At 32.2% G+C, this 21,130-nt stretch overlaps 1 protein-coding gene across 2 annotated transcripts in view; it reads right to left on the bottom strand.

The window, feature by feature from the left end:
* Positions 1-990: 990 nt before the first annotated feature.
* The window catches only part of LOC129229250 (uncharacterized), a 32,740-nt gene continuing 12,600 nt past the window's right edge, over positions 991-21,130 (bottom strand). The window contains exons 2-7 of one of the 2 annotated variants that reach the window (XM_054863515.1): positions 17,233-17,318; positions 15,791-15,861; positions 12,056-12,157; positions 6,805-6,897; positions 3,762-3,959; positions 991-1,728 (exon numbers count right to left, since the gene is read on the bottom strand). In XM_054863515.1, the coding sequence (XP_054719490.1) occupies positions 1,396-1,728; positions 3,762-3,959; positions 6,805-6,897; positions 12,056-12,157; positions 15,791-15,861; positions 17,233-17,318 (883 nt within the window). In that variant the 3' untranslated portion in view covers positions 991-1,395. The remainder of the gene's footprint in view (positions 1,729-3,761; positions 3,960-6,804; positions 6,898-12,055; positions 12,158-15,790; positions 15,862-17,232; positions 17,319-21,130) is intronic. The other variant, XM_054863516.1, reaches the window with a different exon arrangement.

Here is a 21,130-nt window from a genome sequence, read left to right as displayed (position 1 = left end):
GTTCAAATGTCTCTCAAAATTTTTTATGCTGCTACAGAATGTTTTATTAATCTGGAAGGCTTTGTCCCCCAGACAGTTATGCTTACTCACCCCCTGAAGAATAAAAAAAAAAGTTTGTCAAAACTACGCCTCCTTGCCAATTTATCACTAACTTAACAATATTTAGTAAGTTTGGCGGCAACTAGTGTCAGCTTCACAATGTTCTGGAAAACCAAATGCTAGCAGATTTTAATATATATTAGAAGATAAATTCAGAGGGGGGGAAAAAACTCTATTCAACTTTTTTCCCATAGGTTTGTTTGGCTTTGTTGTTTGGAAGGGCATCTTAAGTCTTAAAAACACATTTTATTGTTAATGGAATAGACTACTGCAATTTATTAAATAACACATAAAATTCAAGACTTTTAAGAGAATCATTTATTTCATAATTTTTAAGAATTGACTCAAAACATGCCTTCAGAAGTCTTCTTTTTTTGATAACCCTAAGATTGTATTTAATATTGAATGTACTAATATTGAAGATTTTTCTGAACATGAACTCGAATGAGATTGAGCCAAGATCCGATAAACACCAACTACTGGGTGTGCTACAGGTTGGCGGTGTTTGGAAGAACACAACCTTAACATCTCTTAATCTTTATGTAAACAAGTTATGATGTTATAATTGGACAGCCAAAGTATCAGTTGTGTTATTTGTTTTGTAAAAAAAGTTCTACTTTAAAGTATATTTTAACGATCAAAAGTGATAGTGACATAGAATCAAAACATCAAAAATTTTACTAATGAAAATAAAAAGATTTCAATTTAAGGTCATAAAATATGCATGTAAATTGAGAAGGACATATGTAAATTACCGTTTACTAACTCCTAGCACTCCTTCTTAACATCTTTCATAAAATAAAAGGAAAAAAACTGCATTAAAGGCAAACAAAACTTTTCAAAAATAAACAAAGTGAGAAACAAGTAGACATAAGCAAAACACAAACAGCAAAATATTTTAATAAAATGTTTAATCATATTTACAGTTTAAAAACATTGTACAGTACATCTTAAGAAAAGTTTTATTTACAATAACAAACGCATTCTCTGACCTATAGAGTGGAATGAATGAAATTAAGCATTGTAATCAAAACTTATAAGCAGGAAAGAACTTTTGTCAAAAATAAAGGTTTATTAATATAGTCTTTTGGAAAGAGTTCAATGTACTTTTTCATGTGTGTGTGTGTGTTCGAACACATACAAATTCTCTTATGAGTCCCTCTAAGTACAAGTTCTTATCTTTAGATGGACATTCAAGCCATTTTCTTGCAAAGATTTCATCTCAACACATTGCATTTTTGTTTATAATATAAAATTTCCTTTTCAGCATTTTCTAACTTATTTTCTAACTCTCTTTTATTGTCCAAAACATTTTGAACCTTTAAAGACATAACTCCAGACATTTTTAAAGATTCTTTCAACTGGAATTCCAAACCAGCTATTTTTTTTTTTCAACTGAGATATGCTTTCCAAACACTTAGGGTTAGAGCAATGTTGTGGTTCAGGGTTAGAGCAATGTTGTGGTTCAGGGTTAGAGTAATGTTGTGGTTCAGGACTAGGGCAATGTTGAGGTTCAGGGTTAGAGCACTGCTGAGGTTCAGAATTAAATTCAATATCTGAAATCTCTTTCTTGATAACAATGACAGGGCTAAAGGGCTTCTCAAGGACAGGGATTCTTGCTTCTTGTTCCTGGGAAGAAATATAAAAATATTATCAATGATGTCTAGCTAACACAAAAATGCATGAAATAATCTAAGAAAATAGCAAATAAGAGAGGAATTTTGAAGCCAAATATAACCCTAATTACTTGCTTTTGATACAATATTGCTAAAAGTGATAATTGTAGTAATAGCACTGCTATTTTTTTTTCTTTGTAGATTTTTATTTGAAAATTACTACATGAATAAAAGAAAAATGCTTATCTAAATGAAAAAAAAAATGCAAAAATAATTTTCTAATAATAACATATTTTCAGCTCATATAAGACGTAAAATAAATAAGGGTATTATCAGGTAGATCTATTAATCTGCAAGTATTAGACATACAATATGCAGTAAATGTCTAATCTTTTTTGTAGTTTTTTAAGAAAGTTCAGGGAAAAGGTTTAATGAAAACTACTTCAAGATAAGTTGAAGATTATTATTATAATTATTTTTTTTAATTTAGTCAGAAGTTAACTTGAAGGAAATGTAAAACAATGTTGAAAGGGCCACATACGTCCCACGCCCACAGTTTGAAAGGGCGTCAAGTTTTAGAAGATTTGATTGATTAATTGAAAGATTAATGTGGGCACAGGTGTTGTGAGTTGTTTGTGGCATGGTCTAAAATTTTTGTGCATGGCCCTGATTAAACTAATGAATAATCAAAACCAAGCACTATTATATATTGACTTTAAAAAATTAAAAATAGGGTTTTAATTTAAACTTTTTTATTGACAATGCAGAGGTTTATAAGTCTTTACAAGGGCATCCCAAAGCTTTGCAAAAGGCAAATCCATAAGATAGTCATACAAAGTAAAAGAAAAGAATTCAATTACTGTATTTTCAGAATTATGCGCAGCACCCCATTGCAAGCACCATAATAATATTTATTAAAGAAAGGAAAAATTCTCCAGTATGCAGTACGCAGAAGTTAAACAATTTAAAAGAAGCCGTTAACAGTAAAGAACACTGGACTGCAACTTATTTAGGTTAAATATTTTAAAGGTGCTTTAAAAATAATTTAATAACTTGTGGTTTAGAACCTTAAATCCATCAACCTTGGATATTTGCCCATTTTCAGATGGCTATGAAAATCTCCACGTCAGATGAAAACTTTCAAAAAGTATCGATATTTTTAAGCAAACAGAAAAAACAGAGAGGGGAGAGCGTTTACAAACCAATTTCATTGTTGTCAACTCTAACAATTTGTTCAGGTGACTCCGGAATTTTGATGCCTTCTCCTGTATTCCCTAATGAAGTGATGGTTTCTAGAATTTCATCAAAACAACAATGACAATCGTAAAAGCAAAACCTTTTCATACACAAGCATGGAAATTGCCTGGCTCTGGTCGCTTTTGAATTTCATTTTCCTTCTCCCGAACTTTTATCCCCCAAAAATGCAGCAAAATGGACCTGATTTTTTTTCTGAGCTTTTTAAATTTTTACCTGCTGCAAAAAATATTGATTTTCTTTACTAATAATAAAGCTGAAAGTCTCTCTGTCCAGATCTTTCTCTGTCTGTCTGTCCGTCCGTCAGGATCTCTGTGACATGCATAGTGCCTAGACTGTTCGGTTGATTTTCATGAAATTTGGCACAGAATTAGTTTGTAGCATGAGGTGTGCACCTCGAAGTAATTTTTCGAAAATTCGATTTTGTTCATTTTATGCTTCAATTTTAAGAGCATTTTACCGAGCAAATTATCACAACGTGGGTGAGTAAATTACCAAATTATTATAATATGGAACCGTAACATGGGCAAGCAAATGAACATAGCAAATTGGCGAGAACTTCATCATCCATTATTTGTAAATATACAGACGAACCAAATGGCCCTTTAAATTTTCTACTACGGGCAAAGCCGTGAGGGTACCACTAGTCATTTATAAAAGAAAAAACCGTTTAATGTTCACAGCTATACAATTTCTTGAAAACTGTAAACTTTTAGGGACTTAGAGACCACACTAAACACCCAATGTTTAGTACCCATTTGTCATCGAAATTCTTTTAAATCATCAAGACACATATTTTTTAGAATTTTGTAGCTGGTAGGATTTACTGTTAGAAGTTGGATTTATCATAAAGGAATTCATCTGATAAGTTTCTGGGCGACGAGGAATGAGAAGATCAATGTGTACCGTTGGAGTATGAGGTGGTGAATGAGAGGCAAGCTGAGTAAGAGCAGGACTTTCTAGAAAGCTATCAGGTTCTTTATCTGAATCCTAGAAAGAGAAAGGAGAATGAATACAGCAAACAATTGAAAAGTTATCTGAATTACTTTTAAAAAAGAGTTAATAATCAGGTCTGCATTTTAAGTCAAGATACCTTCAGAATAAGGTGTGTACTTTCCATCTGAACCCTTTCCTTCCTAATAACTTCACAAAAAAAAATAAAGTTAAAAAAAAAAATCAATAACATAAACAATCTGTATTGAGGTGACAAAAGTCTTGGGATAGCAATAGAAAAATATGCAGACATTAATAGTGTTGCTTATGAAGTGTATAAATGGGCGGTTCATTGATAGGGCTTTCATTTGTGGTCAAAAGTTTCATGTGAAAAGGTTTCTAACCTAATTATGGTAGCGTGATGGGAATCAATGAGCTTTGAACTCAGAATGTTAGTTAGAGCAAAACATATGGAATATTTCCTTCTGGAATCTGTTCAGGAAGTCAACATTATGAAATTTCTAGTGTCAAAAGAGTTCCAAAAATATTTAATTTCAATCAGAAGCTCCAACCATGGACAACTCAGTGGCCGACTGCTTGCACTTAACAACTGAGCATGTGTAGAATTTTAAGTGCTAACAGATAAGCAACACTGAATGAATTAACGACAGGAATCAATGTGCAACATATGACAGAAGCGTCCAATAAACCAGAGTTTCTTCTTAAAAACGAAATTTTTCTACTGAATTTGATCTTTTTTGACTTTATACGTCTGATTTCTTTAATAAAGGTGACATTAAATAAAAATCTTAGTTAACAGTAATTTCCTTAATTATGTACAAAGTCTTTACATAGATATCTCTTTTGTTGGATGTTTTTCCATCCATAAGCTCACTTTCTTTGCACGGAAAAGGGATTTTTTGTAACCCTGAAATGCATGCGCGCAGATCTTAGCAATTTTGGGCAAATTAGTGCTGTATTATTTCTTTTTACTTTTCCCCACAAATTATATAATCTTCTTTACTAATAATAAAGCAGAAAGTCTCTCTGTCCGGAGGATGTCTGGATGTCTGTAGGATGTCTGTGACGCGCATAGCGCCTAAACCGTTCGGCCGATTTTCATGAAATTTGGCACAAAGTTAGTATGTAGCATGGGGGGTGTGCACCTCGAAGCGATTTTTCGAAAATTCGATGTGGTTCTTTTTTTATTCCAATTTTAAGAAAAAAAAACTCTCATAAATTACGAAATTATCATAACGTGGAACCGTAACATGGGCACAAGCCAATTGGCGAGATACGAAATTATCATAACGTGGAACCGTAACATGGGTACAAGCCAATTGGCGAGAAATTTCACCATACATTATTTGTAAATATACAGGCGAACCAAAAGACCTTTAATTTTTCTATTACGGGTGAAGCCGTGCGGGTGCCACTAGTATATTTATAAAATAATAGAAATACCCACAAAGGTATTTCTATTATTTTATAAATATAAGATTATATAAGCCAAAAATTAATCACCTTTAAAATAATCTTTTTGAATCGACCTAATAACTGCTTGCAGGAGCCTAAGACTAGTAGCTACCAAATATTTCAAATGGTTACCAAAGATTCTTGTATTGGTAGCCACTGGCTACCGAAGAAAAATCCCAGCCTGCAGTATTACGAAGGGATTGAGACTGTACCTTCTTTTATAATTTGAAAACTCTGTGCAAAAGAGGTGATGAAAAATGGTTGTCAGGCGAGAGCATAAACTTTGGTTTTAAACATATCCACGTTTTCAAAATGACTACTACATAAGATATTTTTAACTTTATTACTAAAATTATATAAACAAATTTGTTCAGTAAATGTCACACAAGTCTGAAAAGACAAAATATTAGCAGACTTATAATTGTTATTGTGCTGCTAATAATACCCTCAAGTGTATTTTTTACTTTTTAACTTAAAATATTGTACGCAGAGAAAAGATAATTACGTAACAGTACAATATTTACTTTCACATTCACTTACTATCAAATTTCATAGCATTTAAAAAAACGAGCCGATGTGTGTCTCACATGACTTCCTTTTACGCGAATTTAATGTAATTTTCCCATTATTGGTAATTTTAATGTGATTCAATAGTTTACTCTCTAAATATCACCAACAGTGGCCAAATTCAGACCAGATTAAAAAAACTAAAGAAATCGCCAAATTTGTCGCCAAGTTGGCGACAATGCTTGGCGACCAAAAGACTGAGGATATATTGCCAAGTGTCCACCAAATTGTAACACCACTTGAGTTTACATCGAAATTAACAAAGATTTCCCCCCAAAACGCGGCAAAAGACCCCCTTAGAAACACCGAACGCAACCAAAAGGGGAGGTGCACAACTAGACCCCACTAGGAGTCTACGTACCAAATTTCAACTTTCTAGGACATACCATCCTTGAGTTACGCGACATACATACGCACATTCGCACATACATACGTACATACAGACATCACGAGAAAACTCGTTGTTATTAACTCGGGAATCGTCAAAATGGATATTTCGCGAGACTATACTTTCTTAGGCACTTATCCACGTGTGTTCGAGTCGAAAAGAAAACAACATTCATTCGGGGCTGAGTAAAATGGAAATTGAGGTTGATTTTTGAGTGAAAATTTTTTTGCGAATATAATCTTCCTCTTTTGTAAAAGAAAGTAAAAAAGAACCCAGTTTCTAAAAATTTACTAGTGGGTTTAAAAAAGAAATAGAAATGATAGTCTTTATTTATCATAAAACTAAACACACAAATAAATAAATAAACACAAATTCAACAAACAAATTTCGGTTGAAAGAAATTTTTGCTAAAAGAGTTTTGGATGGTCAAGGTTCTACTGTATTTTTAAAAAATGCAACTGCGCAACTTACATTCTCAACAGACGGTTTTTCCTTACACTGAAGAACTTCCGATTCTTTACCGCTAGGAATTAATTCATTAAACTCTGAAGCATCATTCGAATTCTGAAAAATATGAACCTTAGTCACATAAAAATCAAATACCACCAACTGATATGTAAATACAAAATCAAGCTGCATGAGTACTAAAAGGAAATCACACAAAGGAACAGATTTTTTGTTGTTTTGCTTGAAAAGTTGAAGATTATACATTTTTCCCTTCGGAAATTACTGATTCATTACTCTTAACAACTATGCAGTCAGACCTTCATATAAAATCACTTACATATAAGGTCAGTTTTCTAAGGACTCTGCTTATTGAATAGGAATTCTATGTTATTAGCGGATATATAGTCAGGTCGTAATCAATGGTGTTCCCATAGGGTATACTCCCTATATGCCCTTTACTCTCAAACATTTTTTAGGCATATAGCGTATACCCTCAAGCTTCAAAAAGTTTCATTTATAACTCAGATTCAAACGTCGCATTTTTAAATTTTGCTAAAGCAATGAAATGATTTAGCTACCAGTTACAATTTTTACCAGGGACCCTTCTAGCGGCACATAAAGCGCAGTTATTAATCATTACAGTGGTAGTAAATAAAAGTTAATTTTTGACACGTAAGGAAAATATGAAACTTGAATTTTACCATTTTTTTCTTCTCCATGGAAAACTTGGAACTCTATCACACTTGGGTTATAACATTCAAGAATTTCTGGACATACTATGTATATGATCGCATACACATATTGTGCATAACGGATTACTGGGAGTATACTGTCGGAAAAATTGATGGAACATCACTAGTCATAATACGGTAGTTGCATATAAGGTCCATTGGTCTGAATGATTCCAGTGCCAAACAGATTGAATGCCAAGAATTTTTCATAAGGAAAAAGTAATTTCTCTTACTAACATGATTCAAAGTACAAAGAATTCAGTAAAAAAAGTGATACTAAAAGGCTAAGTGGTGACACAAAGCAGAAATGTTGTGAGACTTCTTTTTATACCAGTCATACTATTTTTTTTTTTTTTAGAAAATAATTGAAGAATATAATTTAAAAATTTTTATCTCAAAAACAACTAATGAGTACAGTGATCTCTCACTTATACGCGACCTCTGTTATACGCGTTTTTCTCACGGGCCCAGCCAGCGATATAGGAAAACAATGTTAACTCTTGTTCATTTATACGCGAAATCTAAAATGCACCTTTCATTTATGCGAGATAAAATTTTTTCAAGTTAAATCGCCTATTCACGCTTTGCTTATTGGAAGATTTGTACCCTTCTTGATGTCTCTTGGAATGCTTTCACACACCTTTATTCCAATGTTCAAAATGTTTCCAAGAACGCGTTTTTTTCGCGCAAGTGTGCGATTGGGGGTGCAGTTAGTCTTGTGATTGATATCGAGAGGGGAGAACGGGTTACATGCGAAAAGGTTGACCTTCCTAAAAGTCGTGGTGAAGCGAAAAGCATTGACATAGCCTATCGAGAATCTTTTGTATCCTCACAGACTATGACACTGATCACGCGACAGTTTTTAGGTTTTGTGGAATTTGCTTACATACTGTACAGTGTATAAAAATGACAAAACGTGCAACTTCAAATTTTACATTTTTATTAAATTACAATGCATAAATGGAAATTATGTGCGTATTTATTCATTTGTATCAGTAGTGTACTATTAATATTACTATAACAGTTGATAACTTACTGTATTTAAGCTTATTTCGGGGGTTTTCACTTATGCGCGAATCTCACTTGTGCGCGAAAATTTCGCTGTCCCCTTTAATCGCGTATAAGTGAGAGGTCACTGTAATTAATTTCTGAACTTCATGAAAAAACACCTTTTTTTACTTGCTGGCACTTTTTAAAAATGACTTAGGTTCTATGAAGGAAGGAGCTGCATATAATAACTAATTCTAAAAAAGAGAATTGCATGCCCTTCAATTTCGTAAGCAACTTTAATATTTTCAGAATGAAATACGATTAATAATACTGTTCAATAAATACATTCGACAAATTTCTGAGTGAGATAAAGAAGGAATCAGCAGTTACAGCAATCAATGTAGGACACTTTATTTCAATCTGCTAATATTTGTTTTAAAGTGTTATTATGCAAGTTTTATGTGATCATGTACAGAGTTGAACAATACAGCATTTTAAATAGAATTTGATATCTAACTTGAAAAGTGTTTGGAAAAATGTTTTTTTTTACAAAATTCTAAAATTTGAAAAAATTACGGAAGAAAAAATATAGTTTTAATGAAACATCTAAACGTTTTTAGAGAGGAACAGCGAAGGCAGCAGCAGTGTTGCCAGATGGTCAAATCCAGATTTCCCCGATTTCCTTCCAACTTTTCCCCAAAAAGCAATGTTTTTTATCAAAATTCCCCAACTTCAAAAATTATTTTTCTACTAGTATTTTCTTAAAATGAATCGACTTCCTTTAATATTTTTGTCTCTTGAAAAAATATTTTTTCCCCAAATAGCCAAATTTTCTTATAAAATTCCCCAACTTTTTTCCTTCCCATTTTTTTTTTGTCTTCTTTATCTTTATCTTTCTTTATCTTTATCTTTCTTTATCTTTATCTTTCTTTATCTTTACTAATAATAAAGCTGAAAGTCTCTCTGTCTGTCAGGATCTCTGTGACGCGCATAGTGCCTAGACCGTTCCGCCGATTTTCATGAAATTTGGCACAAAATTAGTTTGTAGCATAGAAGTGTGCACCTTGAAGCAATTTTTCGAAAATTCGATTTTGTTCTTTTTCTATTCTAATTTTAAGAACATTTTCCCGAGCAAAATTATCATACGATGGACGAGTAAATTACCAAGCTATCATAACGTGGAACCATAACGTGGGCAAGCCAATTGGCGAGAAATTCATCATGCATTATTTGTAAATATACAGGGAAACCAAAACACCTTTTAATTTTCTACTGCGGGCAAAGCCGTGCGGGTGCCGCTATTCATAAATACAAGCGCCTGACTGAAAGATAAGAAATAGCCAAATGTTTATTTTTCTACTTGCATTTACTACTCTGCTTCTGTATGTACATTTAAACTATGATTTTTGTATATATTTATCCAAGAACATTCTTCATCACACTTATTTGTACCTGTTTCACGTATCAACTAGTAACTCACGCAGAACATTAATGCAAATTCCGTTGCATAATATTCCACATAATGCGAAATGCGAATTCCATAAAGTTGAGCAAAGCTAAATCAACGCTATTTGATACAAGCAATGTAACTATTACTTCTTGTTGTGAATCTAAACAAGAAAAAAATCTTTTTTCCCTGAAGTTTTTTTTTTCCCCAGGTTTTCCCCAAGAAAAAAAATTTTCCCCAAAGAATTCCCCTCAAAACTCATTTCCTCAAAATTTCCCCAGAGAGCACCAGATTTCCCCAAAATGAGGAAATTTCCCCCAATCTGGCAACACTGGGGAGCAGCAGTTACATCAAATAATGTTAGACGCCTTTTCGTAATATCTTTACTAAAACTTTTTTTTAATCACAAAAACTACATACCATAAAATGGTACAACTTTGTGCCAAGGGAGCAACAATGGGCCACCGTTGCCATGGTGATGATTTTGCTCTGTAGTGGTCTCGTTTTCGAACATACGAGCTCCAAAAAAACTCACCTGGTTGTGCAACCATTTAGGTAGTTAAAGATACTTTATCAGAGATTGCCATTGTTGTTTTGTACCTTAAATATCTCAGTCATTCCTAGTATGTAATTCGACTCACTCATGGAAGAGCCAAAAGTCTCCTTTGGGCTGACCAATTATAATGTTTTCCAAGATCTGGTAAGTTCAGATTTGCTTTACTATATTGTCAGTTATGAATTAAGTCACTTGTCGATTTAAAATGTTTCATAGTTTTTACAAGCTCTCAATATTTATCAAAAATGGGAATGTTGGGGTACAACAATGGGCCACCTATTTTTCACGGTTTTTGGTGGCTTGAAGCTTCATTTTATTCTCTGTAGGGATGCTTTTGTCATATTTTATGTTATTTATTGTAAATAATGGCATGAAAAGACGGAAGAAAGCTTGGGGTTAGCCCTATCGCCCGTATTCATAAGAGTTTCTGCAGAAGGTGCTGACTGAAATCCGGACCAAATATAAACTGAGATAATTTTTAATATTAATTTTCATGAGATTTGGAATGCAAAATGTGATTTCACATTTCAGTTTTCAAAATTTTTGTTGATCTCATTTAAAACTTGTCTGACCTACCTAAGTATTTTCTGAGACCTAAGTGTAGGTACCTAGAGTCCCTACATGAGAGATTCTATAGGGACCTAGCCTTTAGTTGGTGGGATCTTTCTAGTTTTTAAATGTTTCTATGTCAAAACCTAGGCAAATAATAAAGAACGTTACCTACATTTACCATGTCTAACTTTATTAATCACTCAAGACGAAAAGTAATGATTAAACCTTAAAAAATTGCAAAAAAATAAATAAATAAATAAATAAATAAATAAAGGTAAATGATGGACTAAAAAAATTCTTTATACAATTTCAAGCAGAGGGCAACATGTAACATCAGACAACAAACAGCCAGATCAAGTTTTCAATGAGTTTTATAAGTTAAAATGAGGGGGCCTATAGTTGTACCCCATAGGGGTACAACTATGGGCCACAGGGAAAAAATTCCCCTTCATCTTCTTTCCAACTTTTTTTGAAACGTTTCATTTGAAAGACGCTACGATTGCTAAAGTCCTTAAATTTCTAAATCAATGATATACATGGAATTTTCATTGAAAACAACGAAAAGTGGCCCATAATTGGACATTTTTACGGTAGGTTTTTTTTTGTAGAAAATTTGAAACTTTTGCAGATAATACATGCTATTAATGCATTTTTAATAAATATATTATAAAAAGTGATGAGTGAATCTATGATGGGATCAACATATTCAAAAATAAAAATAATTTTATCAAACTATCAGAAAGAATAAGCTTTTTTTTTGTCTTCATTATTCATGGGGAGGGGGGGGGGGGAATAAGCTCACAAAACTGTAAATTAGCAGGGGGAAAAAAAAGCATTTGTTTAAAAATTTCATAAAATCTTTTTTTATGAATGTGACTGAAAGAAACAACTAACATTAAATTAAAAATGTAAAAATCCCCAACAAAAATCCACAGGCAGATGTGCAGTTTTTTAGCATAAAGTTTTAAAAATACAGATGCATACAAAAGTGCCACTTACACTCTCTGAAGACGGTTCTTTCTTACATTGAAAACTTTCTGATTCTTTATCATCACCAATAAATCTATCTTCGATATTTGTTGGCAAAGCACTGTCCAAATTCTAAAAAAATATGTAAGATAAATCAACAAAAATCTAATACAGTAAAATCCCTCTAATGCGGACACTAATGGGACAAATTTTTTTGTCCGCAATAGAGAGGTGTCTGCAGGATAGGGGTTTAATAATGTTATTTGCAATGGAACTGGGGAATCAAAAATTGTCTGCATAAGAGGGGTGTCCGTTAGGAGGGGGTTTACTGTATCAACATTTGATTTGTAAATAAGAAACAGCATGCAACTTAATAAAAGCAAAATAATAATAAATCCTATACAACTAATACAGTGACCTCAATTTTACGTTCCTCAACGTACTGGGTTAAAATAACATAAAATATGGAAAAACGTAAAATACAGGAAATACATAGAAGGCAAAAATCAAATAGGAAAAAACTAAAGGTACTAAAAATGGCACTTTTAAATGTATAATATCTATATTTTACCAAAAGAACATTATTATGCATAATATTTTAAATCATTCTGCCACATTTAGTTGCAAATTCGGACATTTAGGTTGAAAATAGTACACAATAGTGAATTGTTTTTTTAGTCATGGAGTAAATACACAGCATCTTCCAGGATTGAAATGCTTTGCATGTTTCTTCCATGGTCTCTATGAGAAAGATGTCTTTCTTTGTTTCTAAGCTCTTATATACGCAATATTGAAAGAAAGGACGGGCAATCAGGGTTGGCAAGGTTTTGGACACTATGGTAAAAACCCTGGTTTTTACCGTCCTGTCCAAAACTGTCCGAAAGTGTCCAAAACTATATTTTTAGAGAAATTGTATTTTGTGAGAAAAAATCAAAAACAATAAAATACATCAAAGTAAAGTTTTATATTGAACATTTATTCAATGTGAACATCAACTTATTTATGCCGCTGATTTTAATCTAGTTACAGAAGTTGAATTCTTGATTAAAATTTAAATTTGTATGCATGAGTTTATTTTATTTTTTTATTTATTTATTGTTATTATTATTATTTTTTGATAATGGTAACCTTTACTTATGTTTGTGCATGTGTGCAAATGAAAGCATGGCAAGGTTTTTACCATCCGGTTCAAAACCCTTGTGTCCAAAAGGGTCCAAAACTATTTTTTGAAAACTCATATTTTGTGAAAAAATATCAAAAACAGAACAAAATGTGTCAAAATAATGTTTTTTTTTTTTTTTTTTTTGACTATTTAATATATTTATTTAATGTGAACATTCAAGCATAAATAAATATATATATAGCTTATATATACAGCAGATTTTAATCTAGTTACGTAGAAATTAAATTTTTTTGTTTCCATAAACCAGATTTTTTGACATTTATGCATGTGTCGAAAGAAAGTACTCAAAATATAGTGCAATAATTGACTTAAATGCAATAAATGACAATTTTTTGTAAATACAGAATGTATTATATTAAAAATATGAACTAAAAAAAGAATAGCACAAGTTTTAAAATATAAGTTGTGTTTAATCATTAATTTCCTGTTCTTTAATCTAAGATTTAAAAAATAATTTTCATTAAAATATCATGCAAAATTTATTTGCAAAAACCATTGAAAAAATGAAGCTTTTTAAAAAATATTGTACAATTTAATAACATTCCTTTGAGTTATTAATGTAACTGAAATTAGTTGTCTTGGTAGTAATGTGAATTTCCTTTCATGACTGTACCAACTGTTACAAAAGGAAGTTTTTATGAGATAGAGTTTTTGGCATTTTATTTTAATTAAAATATTTTTTTAATGAACATTTTGGAGAAAAGTATTATCAAATACTCATCACAATTAAACCTCATTAATATTTATATTTAATGCATTACAAATATTGTAGTAAATACAAATTGATTAGATTACACCCCTTTAGCTTTAGCATAGTTTTGGACAGTTTAAGACAGTTTCGGACACTTTTGGACAGTTTTAGACAGTTTTGGACGGTAAAAACCACCTGTCCTGTCCTAAACCAGTTTTGGACAGTCCAAAACCCAACCCTGCGGGCAATGAATCTGGTTCTTCTTATTCACCTTCATTGGTGGACGAAAAGTCTATAAGGACCAAGGACAGATACAAGGGAGGGGTGATTGTCTCTCCCTGCACCGGTAATTTTTCTGGATTGAAGTCCTAAAATGCAAGTGTTGGCCCTCTTTGGTGACGTTAAGAAAAGGAATTGGGTTCAAATCTTCCTTCCATAAAATTTTTGAAATTGCAGTTCCAAAAATGCAATTTTAGACAATCTTTGGCGATGTTAGGAAAATTTTTGAAGCCTTCTTCTATGCATTTTACAAAATTTAAATCTTAAAGACACGATTGCAGACATCTAGTGTATTCAGTGTTAAGGGAAAGAATGGGCTTAGTGACTATTATGCTCTGGTAATTTTTTGAAACTGAAGTTACAGTAAAAGCAATTTTAGAGGACCTTCATTGATCAAGAGGAGAGGTTTCAAGACATTCTCTCGGAATTTTTACAAAATTGGAGTTACAAAATGTAATTTTAGAATGCCTATTTCTACAGAAAAGGAAAGAATTGAATTTGGGGATCTCTTTGGCTAAATCTTTATGTTTAAGTTGTTTTAGATAAAAATGCAGTGGCAGCCCCCCCCCCCCCTCCCAAATATATGTATAAATCAGATATGTAGTAAGAAGTCAGCAAAAAAATCAACCGTCCCAACTTGAAAACTTTCTGGATCCGTCCTTGATAAGGACGGATACGGATAGAGCAGTAGCATTTCTGTTTTCATTGATTTACTTTCAGCAGCATGGGTTACACAAGCACAAATGGAAACATATTGCTCATTTTAGAATTTTTCATTTTTTAACTTCCAACTGAAAACATAAAATGCGAGAAAGTCATAAATAAAAAACTTTCTATCCAGATTAAATTAAGCTTATCAGCATATGAAAAAACTGGAACCTGATGAAAAAAACGAAAAACGTGAAATAAGGGGAAAATGTACATGTTTTTATATACCTTATTGATTCACATGAAGAATTAAACTACAACTTTCTACAAACAATGGTACACTGACTTAATATTTGAATTTTCATGTCCAGTAAACAACAGAATATAAATTTGTTCACAACAATAAGAAAATTGGTTCACAGAATTTGAGTAAATTTTTGAAACATTATGTTTAAGAAAAAAATGAAAATGGAGAAAAATAAATCATCACTCAGCAGAAATAAATAAACTATTAACTAATTCTGAAAACTGAAAGTTGCAATTTAAGAAAAAAAATAGGTGGATTAACTAAAGTAAAAGTCCTTATTATAATAATTAATCGGCAGATAATCTTTTTTCAATTAATCGGTACTCTGCCCATTTGCTTATCGGTACATTTCTAGTATAAATACCATTGTTATTTGGGTTGACGTCTGTTTCACTTATGGCTGTCTGATTCTGTATTAAGCAAATTTTTGCACTGATGAAACAGTAGCCTTGAAATAGGTATTTGCATTACTTTGGTGACAATTTATGGTTTATTCATTCTTTTCATTCATGCTACTTATATTTTAATACAGAGCCTTTTTTACTATTGTTTATTTCATAATAATAGTAATTTTACATTCAGCAATTATGCATTGTACCTTAATAAACAAATGCGGAAGTTTTAGTCAATTAAAAGAGATTAATTTTATGAACTTACCACTGTCATAGATTCCAAATCAGAAGAGAAATTATCTTTTGTTCCTGTGGTTGTTAGAACACTATAATATCCTGAAAATTTGAACAGTTTAAAACATGTGCAGGATGAAATTCATTTAATAAAAATACACAAACTAATATAATCATTTCAAACATTACCTCACATATTCTTAAAAATAAAACAAGCATTTTAACATTATGTTTCAATTAATTATCAAATCCAAGTTTTTTAGCATACTAAGTAACATAGTAGAGCATAAACATGTACACACAAAAGGAAACTCTTAGATCATAAATAATGAAGTAATTTTTCAAATCAGTTACAATTATTCAAAATAAAAATACATAGCGTAGACTCAAAACTTTGAGGTTCCACTTAATTCAAAGCATCAAAAAGTTTGATCTTTTCTCCTAGCTAGTAAGAATGCATTTTTTTTCCGACAGAATCATAATTATTTGGGAACCACAGATTATCTTTTTAGATATACAAAAAAGAGAAATGCAATGAAATTCCCTCAAAATATTCTTCGACTAAAGGAAAAATATCCGACGCCGACACCACATTGTTTCTTTTTACACCCATTGAAATTTTTTTTTTTAATAGCTAAAGTTGCTTTTCAGTTAAATCCAACAATAAAAAGCTTTTGTAATTATAAAACTTTTCTTAACAGCAAACAGTACAGTAAAAAAGAGTGATTGGGAGGGAGAACTGTCATTAGTACTCATCAAGTGGCACGAAATACTAACTTGACTGGAGAGAAAATAATTACGACAAAACTAGTTGAAATGCACTAGGGAATAGACAAAATGGATTTTTTGGTTGCCCGCATGTGTGTACATAGATAAATACATGTAGACATCCTGAAACGTCAGTGAAAAGAGATTCGCGGGAGTTTAAAAGTCACCCATTAAAATAACTAAAACTTAAGTGGGAAGTTTTTTGTTTTTGATATACTTCCTTTGTTTTGTACAAGGGAAAAAAGGTATTTACGTAATTTTGTCCTTTGAATAGGGTAAAATTGTAATTGCTTAGAGCTTTCTGGACAATCTGTTTTCATTAATCTGAGGTGGTGACAGTCTCAATTAACTTAGGTTTTTGGAATTATAAGCATATTTATTTAACTTTTCCCTCTTATGTGAAGAAAAATATCTTCTTGTGATAGACTGTTATTAAGACTAGTTATATGAATCCAAACTAAGGATTCAAAAAGGAAAAAAAAAATACACAAATGATTTTAAACAAGCATGAAGAAAACATAATTTGATTTTCAAGGAAGAAAGTTTCATAAATCAAGAAAGAAAAAATGTTCAATAAAAATTATTAAAATCAAATACATAACTAAAAATAAGTGGACATCATGCATTATATTTCATACTTTTGTATTCATAAATAAAAAATATCAAAATTCTTCTTAATAATGTCTAGCTAGAAATTTACAGTACCTAAAGAAGTCCTCGTATGTTCTGCATGTTGATTAGTGATATCACTTGTAATTGTGTCACCAAAAGAATTTCCATACATCAGAAAACTAAAAAAGTACATAAAGCTTGTTATATGATCTCTTCAATAAATTATTTCCTTCATTTAAATAAATTTACTGAAAATAGAGCATGAAACTCTCCTAATCCTATTTAGACATTTCTCGGACTGATATAGCAGTGTCTCAGTGTATCATTTGCAGTGAATAAATCAAGATTTTAATATTAAAAATAATGATAATTAAATAGGAAAGAAAAAAACAGCACAAAAGTGAATTTTATTCAACCCTCCTAGCGGCAAGCCATAGTATACTTGTACTGGTCTACGGAGCAGGGACATGCACAGAAATTTTGGGGCCCGTCACAAATGACTTTTATGCCCCCCTACCCTCTATATGGTTTACCCCTATATTTCACACCACATTTTAAAAACATTGGGCCCCTTCAAGTTTGTGCCAACAGGCGTACCTTCTCCTCCTTCCCCCACCCCTCTGTGCACACCCCTGATACGGAGTTTATTATTAAGTGCCGTTGTCTGCCGCTAAAGGGGTTAAAATAAAAGAGGACTCTGCCCTCCACTCGCTCAAGCTCACCAACTCCTGAAGATTGCTGTGAAATTTTATTTTGTTCACAAAGATTCGTCCCGTCTTTTAGGAAGAATCAGATTAAGATGTAGGTTACAATTAGAACAAAATGCAAATCCTACTTTTCCTCTGGAAAAAAAAAATTAACCAGCTCATAATAATCAAACCAATATCAAAATCATATTCCCATCCAAAGAAATTATTAGCAAGCATTTAGGTGAAATAATAAAACTTCAGCAGAAGAGAATTTGTACTCTTTTATGAATGGCAAAAGAGTACAAAAGCCTGGATATGGCTGAAAATCAGGGTTGGAAAGTTTCTGCCGAGGCGGTTAAAACCACTGGTAGAAACCGGTTAAAACCGGCATGGCAAAAACCGCTTTCTGCCACTTTGCGGTAGAAACTGGCAAAAATTCACAAAATGAAAAATTAATTCTTGATATACAAACAGAAAATGCATGGAAAAAAAATTAATTGTTAACCAAAGTACTGTAATTTTATTACAAAATTATCGCAATTCAAAATCAAATGTTACATTGTTTGAACCCTGCAATTGTCTCTTAGAAAAGGTGGTTTCAAAAATCGAAACAGGTTCTCAATTTACTACGCACAAATGAGAAGTTTTAGAATATTCTTAAAACAGAAGAGCTGGCAGACAATGCATCAATCAAGGAGCAAGCAATGTTTGTGAAGCTTTCATCTATTGTATAACTGGTCCTCCTCGTAGTAACTGGGGTTGTGGTAAAAATTTGACTGGAGAAATAAGTTTGGAGAAATGGGGCCAATTTGTTTTGCAAAGCTGTGACATTAGGTACAAAATTTAGGCAAGTAAAATTCTGGCACTTTCTTCTTGAAGCACATGACATGATAATTTCAATCACGAACCATTTAGAGGAAGCATAGAAGTGAGCAAATTCCAGTCAGTAATGCCTGTTTAATTCTGTATGTCACTTCAATTTCCTAAGCACCCCTGTCTGATTTTTTATCCTTTGTTAAATTAAATCAAATGCTACAAGCCTCTGCAATTGGAAAGTTCCCTTTCTGAACTAAATCAAGGGCACTAGCATGGGATTTTATTTTTTTAAATGATTAAATGTTTAACTTTTTAGTTTACCTAAACAAATATCATTTACTAATTACTTGAGTTATTAAAGACATTTTTTAGTTTTTGCCAGTTTCTCCCGGTTTTTACCGGTTATAACCGGTTTCTGCCACTGGCACGGCAAAAACTAGTTTCTGCTGGCAGAAAGCCAACCCTGCTGAAAATTCTGATAAACGATATATCACTTGTTTGGAAAAAGAGTGCCACAATACGAAATTTTTAATTTTCTTTTTTTTTTCTTCGCTTAATCCTGTTGTCCCAAGAGATTGGCGCCAAGAGAAAATTAACCTTCATAGTTAATTAAAATAAACAGCAAATAAGTTCCCAATCTTTGTTGCATATGACGTGGTTTTGAGTCAAGAATGAATTGACATAATATTGTAGAAAAATTTTGCATTTTTATAACTTAAATCAATTTTAAATGAAAATCTCGCTTGGCGAGGGTTTCAGAATAGCAACCATACACACACTAAAAACTGAAGAATTTTGCGTCCAACTAAAAATACAGCAATAATATTGTTAAAAAAAGTTTTAGATCATTCCTAAGACTCTGAGGGTCTTATTGGTATTTTTTAAATTTTATTTTCATCAAGTTTTATATTAAACGGTGTGATTGCTTTGAAAACTTGTTGAAAGCGGTAATTCCTAGTACCAATATCGACATGTAGATGACTCTCAAGTAAGAAATCTGAAAAGTACCAGTTTCTTCCACCTTTGCTAATTAACTGCCATAAATCACTACCTTCTTCCCAGAGTGAGCGCCTTCCCAGCCACGCCTTTCTTTGGGGATGGTTTCTCCGAATAAAATGTCAATGAGAAGTGACGAGTCATGCGTTCCTTTTGCCATATGGACAATAAAAGAGAAAAATGAGAGGAAAAAATTTGCAGAATAACTTCAAGAAGCATTCTGTTTTAAAAGTTTTTTTCAAGAAAATGAGAAGTTCCCTCACAATAATCAACAATGGTTTGGAAAAGGACTTGATCCTGTTAAATTTATTCTTGTCTTCCTTTTCATTTTCTGATTTTTCTTCATGAAAATTGATCATGAATATTGAAACTATAAAATAAAAATTGATTTCTTCTTCTAAATATTTAACACTTATAAAACAGCTTTTTGTTCTGTGTTTCCGGATAAATACCTACTCGGCACATAACTATAAATTTTTGTTTTTACATTTCAAATACAGGTTACATCTTTGTGCATGATACTTTTATTAATTTACTATATCTACATATGAATTGGTGGATCTAGGGGTGGGGCAGGTGAACTAACTCCCCCCCCCCCACACACATTAAATCTGAACTTTCACCAGGAAATATCGAAATTGCAGATTTCAATAGTGCTACACTTCAATGAATTTAAGTTTAATATATTTTAATAAATACATACACTATATATAATGACTTTCATATGGCAGGGGGGGGGGTCTTCTACTTTTTGGTTAAAACTTACAAGAGGCTAAATAGTAATTTCCAATGGTGCGGAAAGACTATTTTTGCGATGGAAATTTTTTTATCTGAAGTTATTATTTTCAAATTAAATCAGTCATATATAGATTATTTTGTTCCCAAGATGAGGGGGCTGTATCCCCCCCTCCTCCTCCTCCTCCTGCCGCCGTTTAATAATGTCAGAAGTTACACAAGATTGAACCGAATTTAGGGAGATTTTAATTATTGCAATACTTTTACGAATTTAAGTCTATACTCAGAGAGATACAAAAATATATAGGCTAAGTGTAGTGATGTATTAATGTTGTGGGGAGGGGGAGAGGGCTGTAGCCCCTTCTCCCACATATGAAAACTTAAAACAGATTACATTGCGATTTGCAATGATATGGAAAGGCTTGGAGGCAATAGTTATTTCATCAAATTCAAACAGTGAGATATATTTTACTCGTTCCTAGGCTGAGGGGACTATAGCTCTCTTAGCCGAGGAACTTATCTGTGCTCAACTGAACTCGGCCTAGAAACTTTTATTTGTGCAAATTTTTGGTTGGAGAGTTTGACCCCCCAGTACTGCTAAAGCTAGCTTAAGATTGACTAAAAATAGGAAAAAGTGTCGGAAAGGAGCCTGAAACTATTTTCACCTAACATTACCATCAAAACTTTGACAAAAATTGTATTTTTGATTTTCAATATTTTCATAGATCCTTACCCCTTTCCAGCATTCTCCATTT

This window comes from Uloborus diversus, chromosome 9, assembly GCF_026930045.1.
Source record: "Uloborus diversus isolate 005 chromosome 9, Udiv.v.3.1, whole genome shotgun sequence".
Lineage (NCBI taxonomy): Eukaryota > Metazoa > Arthropoda > Arachnida > Araneae > Uloboridae > Uloborus > Uloborus diversus.
The sequence above is the reverse complement of the archived record's forward strand: the minus strand, read 5'-3'. Positions and strand labels throughout refer to the sequence as shown.